General features: G+C 36.2%; 2 protein-coding genes across 3 annotated transcripts in view; one reads left to right on the plus strand and one right to left on the minus strand.

Moving 5' to 3' along the window:
* Positions 1-2,709, plus strand: part of LOC306887012 (triple functional domain protein-like) — a gene marked incomplete at its 5' end in the record, with an annotated part of 146,471 nt that extends 143,762 nt beyond the window's left edge. The window contains one exon of the mRNA XM_079444468.1: positions 398-2,709. Within this exon, the coding sequence (XP_079300594.1) occupies positions 398-943 (546 nt within the window). The 3' untranslated portion in view covers positions 944-2,709. The remainder of the gene's footprint in view (positions 1-397) is intronic.
* An 8,115-nt stretch (positions 2,710-10,824) lies between these two features.
* Positions 10,825-14,374, minus strand: ccr8.2 (chemokine (C-C motif) receptor 8.2). 2 transcript variants are annotated; one of them, XM_079444501.1, is made up of 4 exons: positions 14,262-14,374; positions 13,199-13,276; positions 12,815-12,886; positions 10,825-12,730 (listed from the first exon to the last, which is right to left on the minus strand). In XM_079444501.1, exons 2-4 carry the CDS (start codon positions 13,249-13,251, stop codon positions 11,653-11,655), a joined length of 1,203 nt encoding a protein of 400 aa, XP_079300627.1. In that variant the 5' UTR covers positions 13,252-13,276; positions 14,262-14,374; the 3' UTR covers positions 10,825-11,652. The 2 variants fall into 2 exon arrangements, with proteins under 2 accessions (XP_079300627.1, XP_079300628.1); XM_079444502.1 differs by lacking the exon at positions 14,262-14,374 and adding an exon at positions 14,006-14,032.
* Positions 14,375-14,595: the final 221 nt, after the last annotated feature.

Below are 14,595 nucleotides of genomic sequence, written 5' to 3' on the forward strand. Positions count from 1 at the left end.
TTGACTTGTCAGGTCAGATTTTTTCTATAATATATTTTTTTCTATATTATTATTATTATTATTATTATCGTCGTTGTTCTTGTTGTTGTTGTTATTATTATCTAATATATGAAGTACCTCATTTCGTTGTGTCCTAATGGGCTTTGGAGTCAAAAAGGTTGAGATCCACTGATTTAGATGTCATATTTTGAATGTATTATGCTGAGATGTCTCTATGGGATGTTAGAACAATATTCTGTAAATGAGTTTACAATGTATAATATTTATAATATATGGAAATATATTTTAACATTTATCAGACATTTGTAAATAAGACTAAAAATGAGTTTCTATTTTTACATTTTGAACCTGCCATGTGTTTGCTATCCCATATTTATCTCCGTTATGTGTCTTTCAGCCCGAGAATGTATTAATAGAGCAAACGTCAGCCCAGCCTCTAGTCAAACTGACAGACTTCGGTGATGCTGCACATCTCTCCAACACCCCATACATCCACCCTCTGCTGGGCAGCCCAGAGTTCTCCGCCCCAGAGCTGGTGCTGGGTGAGCCCGCGGCTCTGGCGTCTGACCTCTGGAGTCTAGGTGTGCTGGCGTACGTGATGCTCAGTGGAGCGTCCCCTTTCCTGGACGAGAGTGTCGAGGAGACCTGCCTCAACATCTGCCGCCTCGACTTCAGCTTCCCGGAGGACTACTTCCGCGGCGTGAGTCCGGCGGCGCGGGACTTGGTATGCGTCCTACTCCAAGGCGAGCCGTGCAGACGTCCCTCTGCGCAGGTTTGCCTGCGTGAGCAGCAATGGCTGCAGCCCAACGCAGCCTCTGGAGCAGCTCGCCTCGACACTTCCAGACTCATCTCTTTTATAGAGCGGAGGAAACATCAGAACGACCTGCGACCCGTGGCCAGTTTCCGAGCATTCCTGCGTAGTCGCCTGCTTAGCCAGAGCTGAGAGAAACATCGAAACGTTCTCCTGTAGTTCTGAGTAGGATATTAAGGAAAGTATAGGTTGCTGATATATGCTGAAATCTCATCCTCCTTTTAGAGTCATTCTGAAACGGTTCTGGGTCTCTTTTACTGTAACTGCTGCTGACAAAACTCTGAAGTCCCCTTTTCCAACCCTTCAAAAATCATTTCTGCTACATGTACATGTTCTCTCTTTGTATGGACAAAAAAATGTGAATTAAGAAGGGGGGAAGATGAAGGTTTTTTCCCTGAGCCTGAAAGGTTTAGCCTCATGTTCGGACAGTATTTCAATCAGGTTGTTTCAGTGGAGTACTGTCATTTGAATAGCTACATTCAGGAAAGATTACATTTTGTACAAACCATGTATAGAAGAAGCACAGTAAAGATGATATCTTTATCCTGAACGTTTTGGGGAAGAAGAAAAAAGCTTATTTAAAGGGAAGTAAAATCGGTTACACCATGGCATTCATCTCAAGTTCCATGTTTGATAAACATACAGTCATATTGGAGATCGATCATAACAAATGGAACGACTTTTAACAGCTGCAACTCTTTCGGACAAGAAGTAAGAGATAAGCTTTTGATTTCAACTCGCATCTGTCTATCAGCCTTATGTTGTAAATAAACTGGACCTGCCTTCATTCATGTTAATTTGCAGTGTTTGAAATGCTTTCTCATTGGCTGCTCATGATTTTCAACTGACCAGTTAGAATACAAGCTGGAAAGCCGCCGAAGGCAGGAAGTGTCGGTAACCACAGCAAATGTGCACTCTTTGTAACTTGTTGAAATGTGCAATGTTGGGGCTTTAACATTTCACAGCTATTTATAACAATTCGTGTTAAATCAACATTGTTAAGTAAATGTATCAGCCACCGCGAGTTGAGATGTATCCGTGGCTCTTTTGCTGAGTTTTCTGTGTTCAGTATTATTTTGTAAGCTTAAGCCTCATTGGTGAAAAATCATTTGTGTCTTTGTCACACTTTGGTTATGAATGTCGTTATTTTGATCGTTATACCAAAGTTACTCCTCATGTACCTAAATGCTTCTTCTTCTCCCTGTTTGGTGGTTCTAAATTGTAACAATAAGTTATGAATGCAGTTCTGACTCCTGAAGCAGGAGTTTACTTGTATTGATTGTTGATTTATTTATTGTGTCTTGTTCGGTTTTTGTTAATCGAATTTAATTAGTGCTTCATATTGTCAGATTGTTAGGATATTAATTTCCATATCTGTTCATTGTAGTCTGTTATTGTAAGTTTGCATGACTAAATGACAAGAATTATTCGTTGTTTTCCGTTCACGTTGTTTTAAATGCAATGAGATGAATTGTTCCCCATGTACTGTTTCTGCTGTACAGGGAGAAAGTATAAAGTGAATTGCCTCCCAATTGTGGGTTGAAGTTTAAGAGGCAAGTTGCAGTGCTCAAATAATCCAAAATAACAACTGTCAACCCTTGTCACTAAAACCTAGTTGCAATTATTGCTGAATATAAAGGAGGTAAATAACATGTCCGTATGATTTAAGTTAGTTTCTCATAATGTATAGATGTACAGACACCATAAAAAAAAACCTGGACGTAGCGACACCCTGTTTTTTACATAATGTCATTTTGAATGTTTTTGACTCTATATTAATTTTGCATGTATATTTCTTTATACAGAAACCATACATGTTTGCACATTCTGTGCTGTACATAAGTTACTTTACTCTCGGTTATTTTTGAGATTAAACATCTGAAACATTTTATTCGTACAACTAGTCTCCAGTGTCTTTGTCTATAAAGTGCGTATGAGATTGGAAGAATGTTGTTGTACAGTAGGTTTGTCTGATTTGAGGATTAGCATTTTTACATATTTCCTGTCTGTGTCTCTTGAGGCCTCACCCAGACCATGTGAAAACTGGCAGGTGTGAAAACTGCATCTGCAGGTGCTGTGATCTCAAGATCCCAAATCAGATAAATGACTAATTAATCTCACCCTGATCTTATCGCAGTGGTGTCGGCAGGTGCAGGCAACTGTAAGTACATTACAGTGAATTGTTTTGCAGAACAAAAAGAATGCTAAGAATTCATGCAGTCATGGCTAAAAATATCGGCACCCTTGTTAAATATGATCAAAGAAGGCTGTGAAAATTTAACTTTTATCTTAAAAATCTAACCTTTCATTGGATAAGAATTTAAAATGGGGGAAATATCATTATGAAATAAATGTTTTTCTCAAATACACGTTGGACACAATTATTGGCACCCCTAGAAATTCTTATGACTAAAATATCTCTGAAGTATATTCCCATTCATATTCACAATTTTGAGCACTCCAGGGTGATTATGAACATGAAATTATCCAGCCATGGCTTCCTGTTTCACAGAAATATAAATAGGAGGGAAAACAAAGCCCAAATTCCCTAAATCATCCATCACAATGAGAAAAACCAAACAATACATTTCTGTTGTGCAGCAAAAGATAATTGAGCTTCACAACTTAGTGAAGTGGCTTTAAGAAAAGAGCTAGAGCAGTGAAAATTCCAATTTCCACCTTCAGGGCAATAATTAAGAATTTCCAATCAACATAAAATGTTACGAAACTGCCTGGAAGAGGGTGTCTGTCTATATCGTCCTAATGCACGGTGAGGAGGAGAGTTTGAGTGGCTAAAGACTCTCAAAGGACCACAGCTGGAGAATTGCAGAAATGGTCGAGTCTTGGGGTCAGAAAACCTTTTAAAAAATTGTCAAACTTCACTTACATCACCACATGTTCTTCGGGAGGGTTTCAAGAAAAATTCTTCTAGCTCATCCAAAAACAAACTCCAGCATATTCAGTTACCAGACATGACTGGAACTTCAAATGGGACTGGCTTCTATGGTCAGATGAAACTAAAAAAATCGCTTTTTAGCAGCAAACACTCAAGATGGGTTTGGTGAACACAGGGATAAACCGTACCCCATGTGTACAGTGAAATATACTGCTGTATTTTTGATGTTGTGGGCCTATATTTCTGCTGGGAATCTAAAGGATCTGGAGTGATTCTGGATGAAGGAATGGTCTCTTAATTAAGAAATATCCAGTTAAGGTATTCATGTGAGTGCTGAGCATGTAGGCATACCGGTTTAAAAGAAAAAGAAAAAAAAAGATGCCTTCATGGAAAGGATCGTGACTGTGGTTGTTTGTCTGATTGTGTGAATATAACTGCTTTGTTTTTGTTTTTGTGAGGTGTGAAAAGTTTGGTGTCGAGATTAAACTGTGGCTAATGTGATCTGCAGTCACCCACACATACACTCTGCTCCTCTTTCTCTCTGTTTCAAACTCTCAAAAAGACTTTACATTAAAATAATTCCATTTAGTGGCCCAGCCCCGACTTTGAGGTGTAAGATCTCTATGAACCTTTCATACTGAAAATAAAACTTCAAATTCGAACTTCCAAAAGTATGAATCAAAATTCCCCATCTCATGTTGCTTTCTAAGAAATCGCGAAAACAGTTTCCATGACTCATTTTTGTATTTTGCTAATTTAGGTTTGAAATAAGTTGTCTGTTAACACGATCGTAATAACTGAGACACCTGTGACTTTGTGCAGTGTAGCTATATACCACCAGGAGGCACACTTTAATTAGATCAAGAAGTCTAATCATTGAAGTGCTCTAATAATTCTGCAATATGGTGCCAAAACATATGATCAGAATGCTATATTTGTGGTTTTGTAACTGTGGTCGTGATTTGATCAGATATCTTGGGTTATATTAGGCTAGCTAAGATAATATACAAAGTTCTCAGTTCTTCTCTGTTACTGTAGTCTTTGATGCGGCATGGAAACCAAACGACCCTATGGTTAGTTTATCTTGACGCATTGAATACTTCAAATACATCAGTGTTTAAAAGGTAAGAGTGTTTCTTGTGGTCTTAATGAACTCTATTCCTGTGCAAAATATTGGAACAGTAATATAGTTATAAAACAGCTTTTTCCATATAAGTTTTTATTTAACAAAAATGAACAAAAATATATTTTAAGCTTTGTTATTACATAGTCAACCTAGCCATGCTATTACATAGTAACAGCATGCAAATGAAATGCAATTAAATGTTTTCTCAATATCTGAACTTCATGAAGTTTTAAACCAACATGTTAATGAGGGAAAATATTTCAGGCTGGATGGAGTTATTTAAATATGTCAAATCGCTCAAGCAAACTTCCTTATTTGTCTTGTACAGAAATAATCAAAATTCTAATTCCTCAAGAGACAAGATTTGCAAAAGTGCATAATAATTACTTATATAAAATTCTTACCATATTATTAGAACACTTCAAATATCTGGCGTGCTCATGTCATATTTGATATAAGTTATTATTTTTAGTATTTTGTTCATAATTGAATTTTATGATTTCTATTGTTTAAATATTATTCACTTAAAATGACTATATATTTATAACTAATTAATTAGTGTCAAATTATATAGCAAACAAATACTGTGATATGTGTGTTATTATGCAGTCTGCTTGTAATTAAATCTGTAAGTAAAGATGACAGTCTACTGACTTAAATATTTTTTTGCATCCAGTTAATTGAGAATAAAAATGCATCCTTTTGAGGAACACTGAAAACTCTGTGATTTACTTAATATGGATGGAGTCGATGCACCGTGTAAATTTGCTCACATACAGTATATGTATAGAAATTGCCAAAAAAGGAAGACTTTCTTCTGACTTTAGTGTTGGTTTCATCTGTTTCCAATCTGCAATTTCACAGAAGACCTAAAGGGGGCGACACCTGCATTATTGTTGTTCCTCATATCAATGTGCAGCACCTATAATAAACCTTTATTTTTGTTGCATGACAATGTTCTGTTATATTAAGAAATGTGTGTTTACCAGATGTACACATAGTGAGTCGAGATACCGTTTTAATGTTTCTAAATGTGTATGCTTTTCTACTGTTTGCATCCTGATCCTGTACTATGTTTGTTCAAAGATTTCATTTTTTTCTTCTTCAGTGTAATGAAGGTTTAATAAAGTAAACTCTAATAAAACAATCCATCTATTCATTTTCCAAACCATTTGTCCTGTGTATAGTCACAGGGATGCTGGATCTGTATCCAGAGTCAGGGAAACCCCCATCTGATGGACACGTTACTATCCCATGACGAGGCAACAGAAAGTGTCATTGTAGGTCACATGACAATGCAAACATTGCAGATATAACTTCTGTACTGTCTAAAACATACGTTTTTTTTTTAACAGACACAAATTTCTTCATCAAATACAGTTCTGTAATCTTACAGTTCACAATTTCCGAATGCAATTTATGTGTCTTTATGCCTGAAACATGGTTCTCTCCACTGATTATTTGGAATTAGTTTAGTTGCCAAAGCAAAAATAGAGGAAGTAGCTTTAAATACGTCTGTGTCTGTCACATAACGTGCCTATTTCTTTTTTCCTTTTTCTTTTCTTTTCTTTTTTTTTTTTAGTTTTTGACCTTTGTTTAACCCCGGTTTCCTTAGTTAACCCCTGGTTCATTGATTATAGTCCCACCTGTTTTCTTCCTCAGTTAGTGTGTGTGTGTGTGTGTGTGTGTGTATTTTCCCTGTATGTTTAGTTCAGTGCTTGGTCAGTTCTTGGTTTTTGGATTGATGTAAGGTTTGGTTTGATGTATTCCTGTTTTCCCTGTGTGCCCGTGTTCAGTTTTTGTGTTTTCACTTCGCAAATATCCTCATCTCTATTCTTCTTTCTGCATTAGACCATGACAGTGTTAAAAAAATATATATATATTTTTTTTTTTGCATGTTTATGTGTATATTTGTATATATCTCTATATCATTTAAGTTTTAGTTATGTTAGTACTTCAATGTAATTATTTCAGTTAATGTTTACTATATTGTAAGTAATCTTTAATAATTTTGTTTTTATTTAACGATAACCCTGCAGACCACTAAAAAAGCAGGTTAGGTAAACCCCTTGGGGGTCTTACAAACTAGAGAGTACATGAATTACATATCAGGAATTTTAAGGCATGCTAAATGAGTTGGCCGGTGTAATTTGAAGTGTTAAATAAATGAATAAAAATAATTAAAATAAAAATAATAAAATGTGCACAAGTCTATTACAAATTAGCAAGCCTTCAGCTAAAATTATCCTAAAGCTAGTTTTCTTTGTTTTTGTTTTTGTAATATTTCTGGGACATGGCAACCCTCAAGTTTGAAATTACGTGCGAAATATATCTACAGTATGTGTATGTATATACTACATTCTATATCTTGATTCAACTCTGTAGAAGCACAATGGATTTTCAAAGAATTGTATTTTAGTGGTTGCTAGCGTGAAACAAGGAGAAAAAGGGTAATCAGGGAAAAGAATACATGTTTGTTTGTTTGTTTGTTTTTAGAATTTTCATTCACTTTTGCAAACTTTTTTCTTTCAGTCCTTCCTCCAGACTTCCAATACTGATGCCATAATTACCATATGTGTAGATGATGCTGTTTACAATTACTCATAAAGGCCTCTAGAGCTGAAACCTGGTTATGGTAAGACGTGTTACATTTCCAGCACACACTCTGTGGTTGACCAATCAGAGCAGACCTGGCTTTTTCGAAAGGCAGGGTTTAAAGAGACAGGAAATAAAAGTGTTAAAAGTGTAAAGAGTGTTTCAGGCAGAGGGTGAAAAAAGCTGCTGTAACAATGTATGAGAAAAATAATGTGATTTTGAACTTTATATCACGTTAATGTATTCTAGCAGACCCACCCCAAACTTGAAAAGGAGCATAATAAGAGCACATTAAAATTTGCTTTGTGATGTCCAATTTACTAAACTGTAATCCTACCCCACTTCTGGTGTGAGTTTTGTCATTTAAAGTACACAAATCAAAGTAAAATGACAACTAATATATAATAATACTCTGACTTCTACATATCCAGACATATCATATCTCTTCAGAATGGCCAAATAACAAAATCCAATCATGAAAAGAAGGAGAATTAAACATGTGACTAGTGTTACTAATTATCCTCAAATAAGGAATCTTGATTTAATAATGTTTAGAATATAGTAATTTGTTGAGTTTGGGTTCTCAACCCAGTTGGTTGAGATTCAAACCATGGTGCCAAATTTAGGACGGTTTGGGTTGTATTGGATGAACCTCAACCAAACGATAGAGGTGTGTGCATACATTATAAGTTTTTACATGATACTCCTTGTGTTTGAGTACAACATGTGTGTTTACTTTTACCTGTAGTGTCTGTGACTCTTGTGAGAAAACTCCAAACTTGTAGAGAGCAAAAACAGCAAGCACCAGTTTCATTATGGTAATGGGGATAGTCCCTCAGGAGGTGTCAGTGCATCCTGTCCTGTGAGTGATGTCTATCACATAATGTTTGACTGGCTAGTGAAAGCTTAATCATGATGACTGGTCAGATATGAGAACACTACACATAATTTCATTAGAAGGGCTGTACTGGGGATATTACACTGAATCATAATGTCTGCTATGATGACAATCTCTGTTAGAGTCTTTGTGAAATCTGCTCATCATGGGAGAAACATAGTTGAGCACAATTTGAACCATGCTTCTGTAGAGGAGTATAGTGGCTGGGGTCTGTGGTTACGCCTGTGACCCAGTTTCTATCGCTTCAGCTCTACATGAGTTTAGGGCTGTTTTTGTGATGTGTTTTAATGTAGATGACATAATTTACATAGTTTTGTGAAGAGTGCAGTACGTTATTTTGCTACACAAAGCATCACTATCACTCATCGCATTGGATTCAATAATTCATTGCGAAGCATACACTTTTTTTCTTGTGACTGTCGCCTGTTTACTGCTAGTCCGTAAAGTACAGCATCTACTTTATTAAGCACGAATCTCCCAATGTCCCAAATACATTTTTTGATATGATGCTGGCAAATATGCTTAAAAAGCAACAGGGAGCATTCTGGTTTTGCTTTCCTTGCTTGTAATCATAAATTTATGTGCGTGCGCATGTGTGGCCCTGGTACTCCCTACATTATGAGGACCAAATGTCCCCACAAGTATATTAATACCAGTCATTTTTTGACCTTGTAGGGTTTTTTTTGGGGGGGGGGGGGGGGGGGGGGGGGGTTTGGTCCCGATGAGGAAAACAGCGTATAAATCATACAGAATGAATAGCTATAAAAATCTAAAATAGCAGAAAGTTTCGTATGAGGGGTAGGTTTGGGGTTAGAGTAATGGGATAGAAAATACAGTTTGTACAGTATAAAAGCCAATACACTTATAGAGTGTCCCCATAAAACTTGGAAACCATTGTTTGTTTGTGTGTGTGTGTGCATGTTTATGTGGTTTATGAGGACACAAATTTGTATAATGACATGGGTATGACAGAGGTATTACAATATGAAGGTGGTTTATGAGGACACTGACTATGTCCCCGTAATTCAAAGGGCTTCAAAAACATACTAAATGGTGTTTTTTTGAAAATCTATGAAGTTGAATGCACTAAATGCACTAAATCTATGAACTAAAAATGCACAAAGTCTCCTGTGAGGGCTAAGTTTAGGTGTAGGGTTGATGTAGGGCAATAGCACACACAGTTTGTTCAGTATAAAAACCATTACACCTATGGAGAGTCCCCATAAACCACAAAAACCAACATGTGTGTGTATGTGTATGTGTGTGTGTGTGTGTGTGTGTGTGTGCACCTGGTATTCATCACGTCCTGGGGACCAAATGTCCCCACAAGGATAGTAATACCAGTAAATCTTAATCTTGTGGGGACATTTTTTGGTCCCCATGAGGAAACAAGCTTATAAATCATACAGCATAAAGTTTTTTGAAAATCTAAAAATGCAGCATGTTTCCTGTGAGGGCTAAGTTTAGGTGTAGGGTTGGTGTAGGGCAATAGCACATACAGATTGTACAGTATAAAAACCATTACGCCTATGGGATGTCCCCATAAAACATGGAAACCCAACATGTGTGTGTGTGTGTGTGTGTGTGTGTGTAAAATGTGTTAAATGGGCTATGATACACTCTGGGGTGCATACATTTTAATATATACAACATTTGTTCAGAAAATAAAAGATCTTTAAATTATATTAGCTAACATGGATTGCAACATTTACTAATGCATTACTTAAGTTAAAAATCTTAAGTCCATTAAATCATTATCTGTTAATGATTTAATGGACCTGAGCTAACATGAAATAACAATGAACAGAGAATAGTTGCATTAATTTCTAAGACTAGTCTAATAATACTTATAAATTAGTTTTAAGCTCACTGTAAAAAAATAATAATAATTAAGCCAACATAAAATGTTAAGGCAACTGTCTCTGATATGTGGTTGTAGAGGTAGGCGCAAGACAAAGGAGTAGACGAAAATGAGTTTTAAATACATACTGTAACAAATGCACTGCTCATTGTTATTTAATATTAGTTAATGCATGTACTTACGTTAACTAATGGGTCCATAAGTGTTGCCATCTTACCTTGTTACTGTTCTCTGGTGTAAATTATCACTCTGTAATGAGCCACACTTATATACATTTTTATTGAAGCTATATATTCTTACAAAAAATAATTCATATAGTTTTAGTAAACAAAAAAGTCAGTAACAGTAAAATACATGCGTGTATGTATATATGTCAAATACACAGTACATATAGTTGCTAGAAACAACCTACAATTATGAATAAAAATGAAATGATCAAATAAAAAATAAATATAAACATTTACAGATATATGCACAAATTACACTATGAGGCTTGTAAATTATATTGTATTATCCTTGTTTTCAACATGAACCGTCAAATGTTCAAAACTTGCCCTTATCTATTTACAACATTCTGACTATTCTTCCACTCAAATTGCTCATTTATAAACTACCTTCAATTATATACGTATTTGGGTTAGTTAGATAGATAGATAGATAGATAGATAGACAGACAGACAGACAGACAGACAGACAGACAGACAGACAGACAAGACAAGACAGACAAGACAGACAGACAGACAGACAGACAAGACAGACAAGAAGACAGACAGACAGACAGACAGACAGACAAGACAGACAGACAGACAGACAGACAGACAGACAGACAGACAGACAAGACAGACAGACAGACAGACAGACAGACAGACAGACAGACAGACAAGACAGACAGACAGACAAGACAAGACAGACAGACAGACAGACAAGACAGACAGACAAGACAAGACAGACAAGACAGACAGACAGACAGACAGACAAGACAGACAGACAAGACAGACAGACAGACAGACAGACAGACAGACAAGACAGACAGACAGACAGACAGACAAGACAAGACAGACAAGACAGACAGACAGACAGACAAGACAGACAAGAAGACAGACAGACAGACAGACAGACAGACAAGACAGACAGACAGACAGACAGACAGACAAGACAAGACAAGACAAGACAAGACAAGACAAGACAGACAGACAGACAAGACAGACAGACAAGACAAGACAAGACAGACAGTCAGACAGACAAGACAGACAGACAGACAGACAGACAGACAGACAAGACAGACAGACAGACAGACAGACAGACAGACAGACAGACAGACAGACAGACAGACAGACAGATAGATAGATAGATAGATAGATAGATAGATAGATAGATAGATAGATAGATAGATAGATAGATAGATAGATAGATAGATAGATAGATTGTTTTTTGTCTGTATACCCTATTCCATTTAATCTTTTACTCAAACAGCTGTAGCTGATCTCTCATCCACACTAGTGGTCTGAGAGTAAACAGATCCTGTGGCCTGTATAATGTAACTCTTCATGAACTGCAGTCTACTGAAGGGTGTCCTGTAAAGGAGTCTGAAAAGTTGCTTCCTAAATTTCTCTCCCACAAACACATAAAGAAAGGGATTTACACTGCTATGTGAATAAGCCAAAGCCTCTGTGATCTGCAGACTTAGATTGATTGCCTTACTGCTCTCACAACTGAGAGGTATATGTTTAAACAGCTCTAAGGCTTTCACAAAAGCTGCAATATTGTACGGAGCCCAACAGCAGAAAAAGACCACCATCACCGCAATGACGAGACGCATGGCCTGCCTCCTAGAAGAACGAATTGTCAGGAGTCTCATCAAAATCATTGAGTAACAAAATCCAATCACAATAAGAGGGACAATTAAACCCATGACATTCATTTTAAAGATGGCAAAAACCATTGAGTAATGAACAGAACCTGAATCATTTGTTGGATAATATACACAATAAGTTAAATTACCCATCTTTTCGGTTTTGAGATTTATCAACTCAGGAAAGGATGCAAAAACTGCAATAATCCATATGACCATACTGGCTAAGATCCCATATGTCCTTGTTCTGACTCTCAGGGCAAACACAGCATGAACTACTGCTAAGTACCGATCAACACTCATCAGTACAATAAAGAATATCCCACTATAGAATCCAATGTAGTAGACACTGAGGACCATAGTGCACATAACATCGCCAAAGATCCACTGGTCTCTGGCACTGTGAGCCAGGAAGGGGAGTGAGCAGACCAAGAGCAGGTCAGCAATAGCCAAGTTCAGAAGACAGATGTCAGTCATGCTTCTCAGCTTCACACCCATCAAGACCACCCAGATCACCAATGTGTTACCCAAAAAGCCCACAATGAAAAACAGGGAATATAACACAGGGAGGATGCTAGCTCCATGTCTTCCATAAACACAGGACAATGTAGATTCATCCAAATCATCGTAGTACCCAGAATACTCATATGGTGCATCATCCTGTGACACGCCTGAAACTAGTCCATCCACACTTGAAAAGGAAAAGAAAAAATATACTATAAACAATGCAGAGCTCCTCTTTTACATGTGACTAACATATGTGATATGACCTCACCTGGACGATGCATTATCATTTAGATAAGGGATACTGGTTACTATCTCAGTCCATGGATGCTGTGCAGTGGTCCTGTTCATGACAAAGAGACAATTCTCAGTGCAAATGGATCTTCAATCAACATGCTCTCAGAACAATCATTGTCAGTAATTGCCATCAATCATGGCTTCCGTCCTGTGCTTTCCCAAACTAAAAAGAAATTAATGATCCTGGATAATGTTACCAGCCTTTCGTTAAGAAATATGTAATGAAAAAAATCAAACAAAATAACTTGATTACAGAGACTATTGTGTGTTAATTGTATATTATCTAGTGTCCCATTTTCTCAGTGTTCTTTTTCTGCAGTTTGAATGACTTTTGGAGATGATTTTTGGTCTTACTTACCTCAGCAACGCAGCTGTAGAATTCATAATCAGAAAAGGAGCTGTAGAATTCATAATCAGAAAACCAGAGGTGTTCTAACTGGGTTAGACAAACAGGGAAACAGAGATTGTAAGCATAATGCTACATATTTAAGGCATTAATAAAAAAGTATTACAGTATGTGACTGCTTTTTGCATTAGTAGACAAATAAACATATTAATATAAACATAATAATATACATATTCATAAACATATAAATTAATGTTTAAATTGCCAACAAAATGCAATTATTTTAATGAACAACTACTTTGTGGCATTATATCATTTGGATAATGATATGACGCCTGAGGTCATAGCACATTTAAATATAAATAATTAGTAAAGAACTTTACTGAATTAATTTCTATGTATGTTAATCACTTTTTGTTCATCAAAATCTGTATGGATCAAAATATATACTATAAATAAACAATGAATTAATGCAATAAACAAATTAACAATGAGCAATAGTATATAAATTAACATTTGATAAATTACTGCTAATTATCAAACGAAAAGCATGAATCAGTAACATTTTGGCATAGTTTATTGATAAATGTAAAAGTGGGCACACTTTAATAAATTCAGTTTATTTAAGTGTACAGCACTTAAATATATATTGCACAACATAGCGCATTATTGGTGATTTGAGCCACATAGTATTAATGATAATAAATAATATTTATTTTTCATATATGTTTTTTATATTTTTTTATACCAAAGTCACCCAACCACTTTTTAATTTAATAAATAAAGTCGTATGAATGATTAACAGAAAATTTCACATACCTATGAGTATGAGCTTCGATCTGTGGTGGAAACCACCTGTGACATTCAGACTTATTCTGTGACATTGAATGTTTCCAAGAGCTGGTTTACCAACCATAAAAAAGTGTGAAACCATAACCATTTCAAAATGGTGTTTGCTGTAAAAGTGGGGGTTCGGGCTCATATTTAAAGTGCGCTCAGGCATATTAAAAGCATATAAATGAACGCTATTTTAAAAAGATGTTAAATCAATAATGTGCTTGCCAGGAATACTCACAATTGGAATAAATCGATGTTGCCCCCTGACCTTCCGAGCAAAGACGGGAAGTTGAGATGAGATGATATAAGATCGTATCATATGAGATCGGTCAAAAAAGCATGATCTGTTATAGTTTTTTTTTTTTTTTTTCTCAGGCTATTGGTTTGTGACACTTCCTCTGTATAGGTAAACTGGGGTAGGGGCTTTGCAGATTGCAGAAGTTTCATATCAGCTGCAATAGCAATGACTCTATTGGCTCCCACCATGTTTCGACTACAGTCTAGAGGAAATTACATACATATATGTTCTGTCTTTTATACGTAAAAGAAAAAAAACAGTGTTTCAGCACTAC

Source organism: Barbus barbus (assembly GCF_936440315.1).
Source record: "Barbus barbus genome assembly, chromosome: 21".
Lineage (NCBI taxonomy): Eukaryota > Metazoa > Chordata > Actinopteri > Cypriniformes > Cyprinidae > Barbus > Barbus barbus.

Bases quoted from the DNA above. Each gene is read 5' to 3' on its own strand.
- ccr8.2 (XM_079444501.1), bottom strand. From the start codon at position 13,251: ATGAATTCTACAGCTCCTTTTCTGATTATGAATTCTACAGCTGCGTTG. The intron at 12,887-13,198 runs GTAAGTAAGACC...TGTCATGAACAG, and splicing joins TCTACAGCTGCGTTGCTGAG to GACCACTGCACAGCATCCAT. The intron at 12,731-12,814 runs GTGAGGTCATAT...TTCCTTTTCAAG, and splicing joins AATGATAATGCATCGTCCAG to TGTGGATGGACTAGTTTCAG.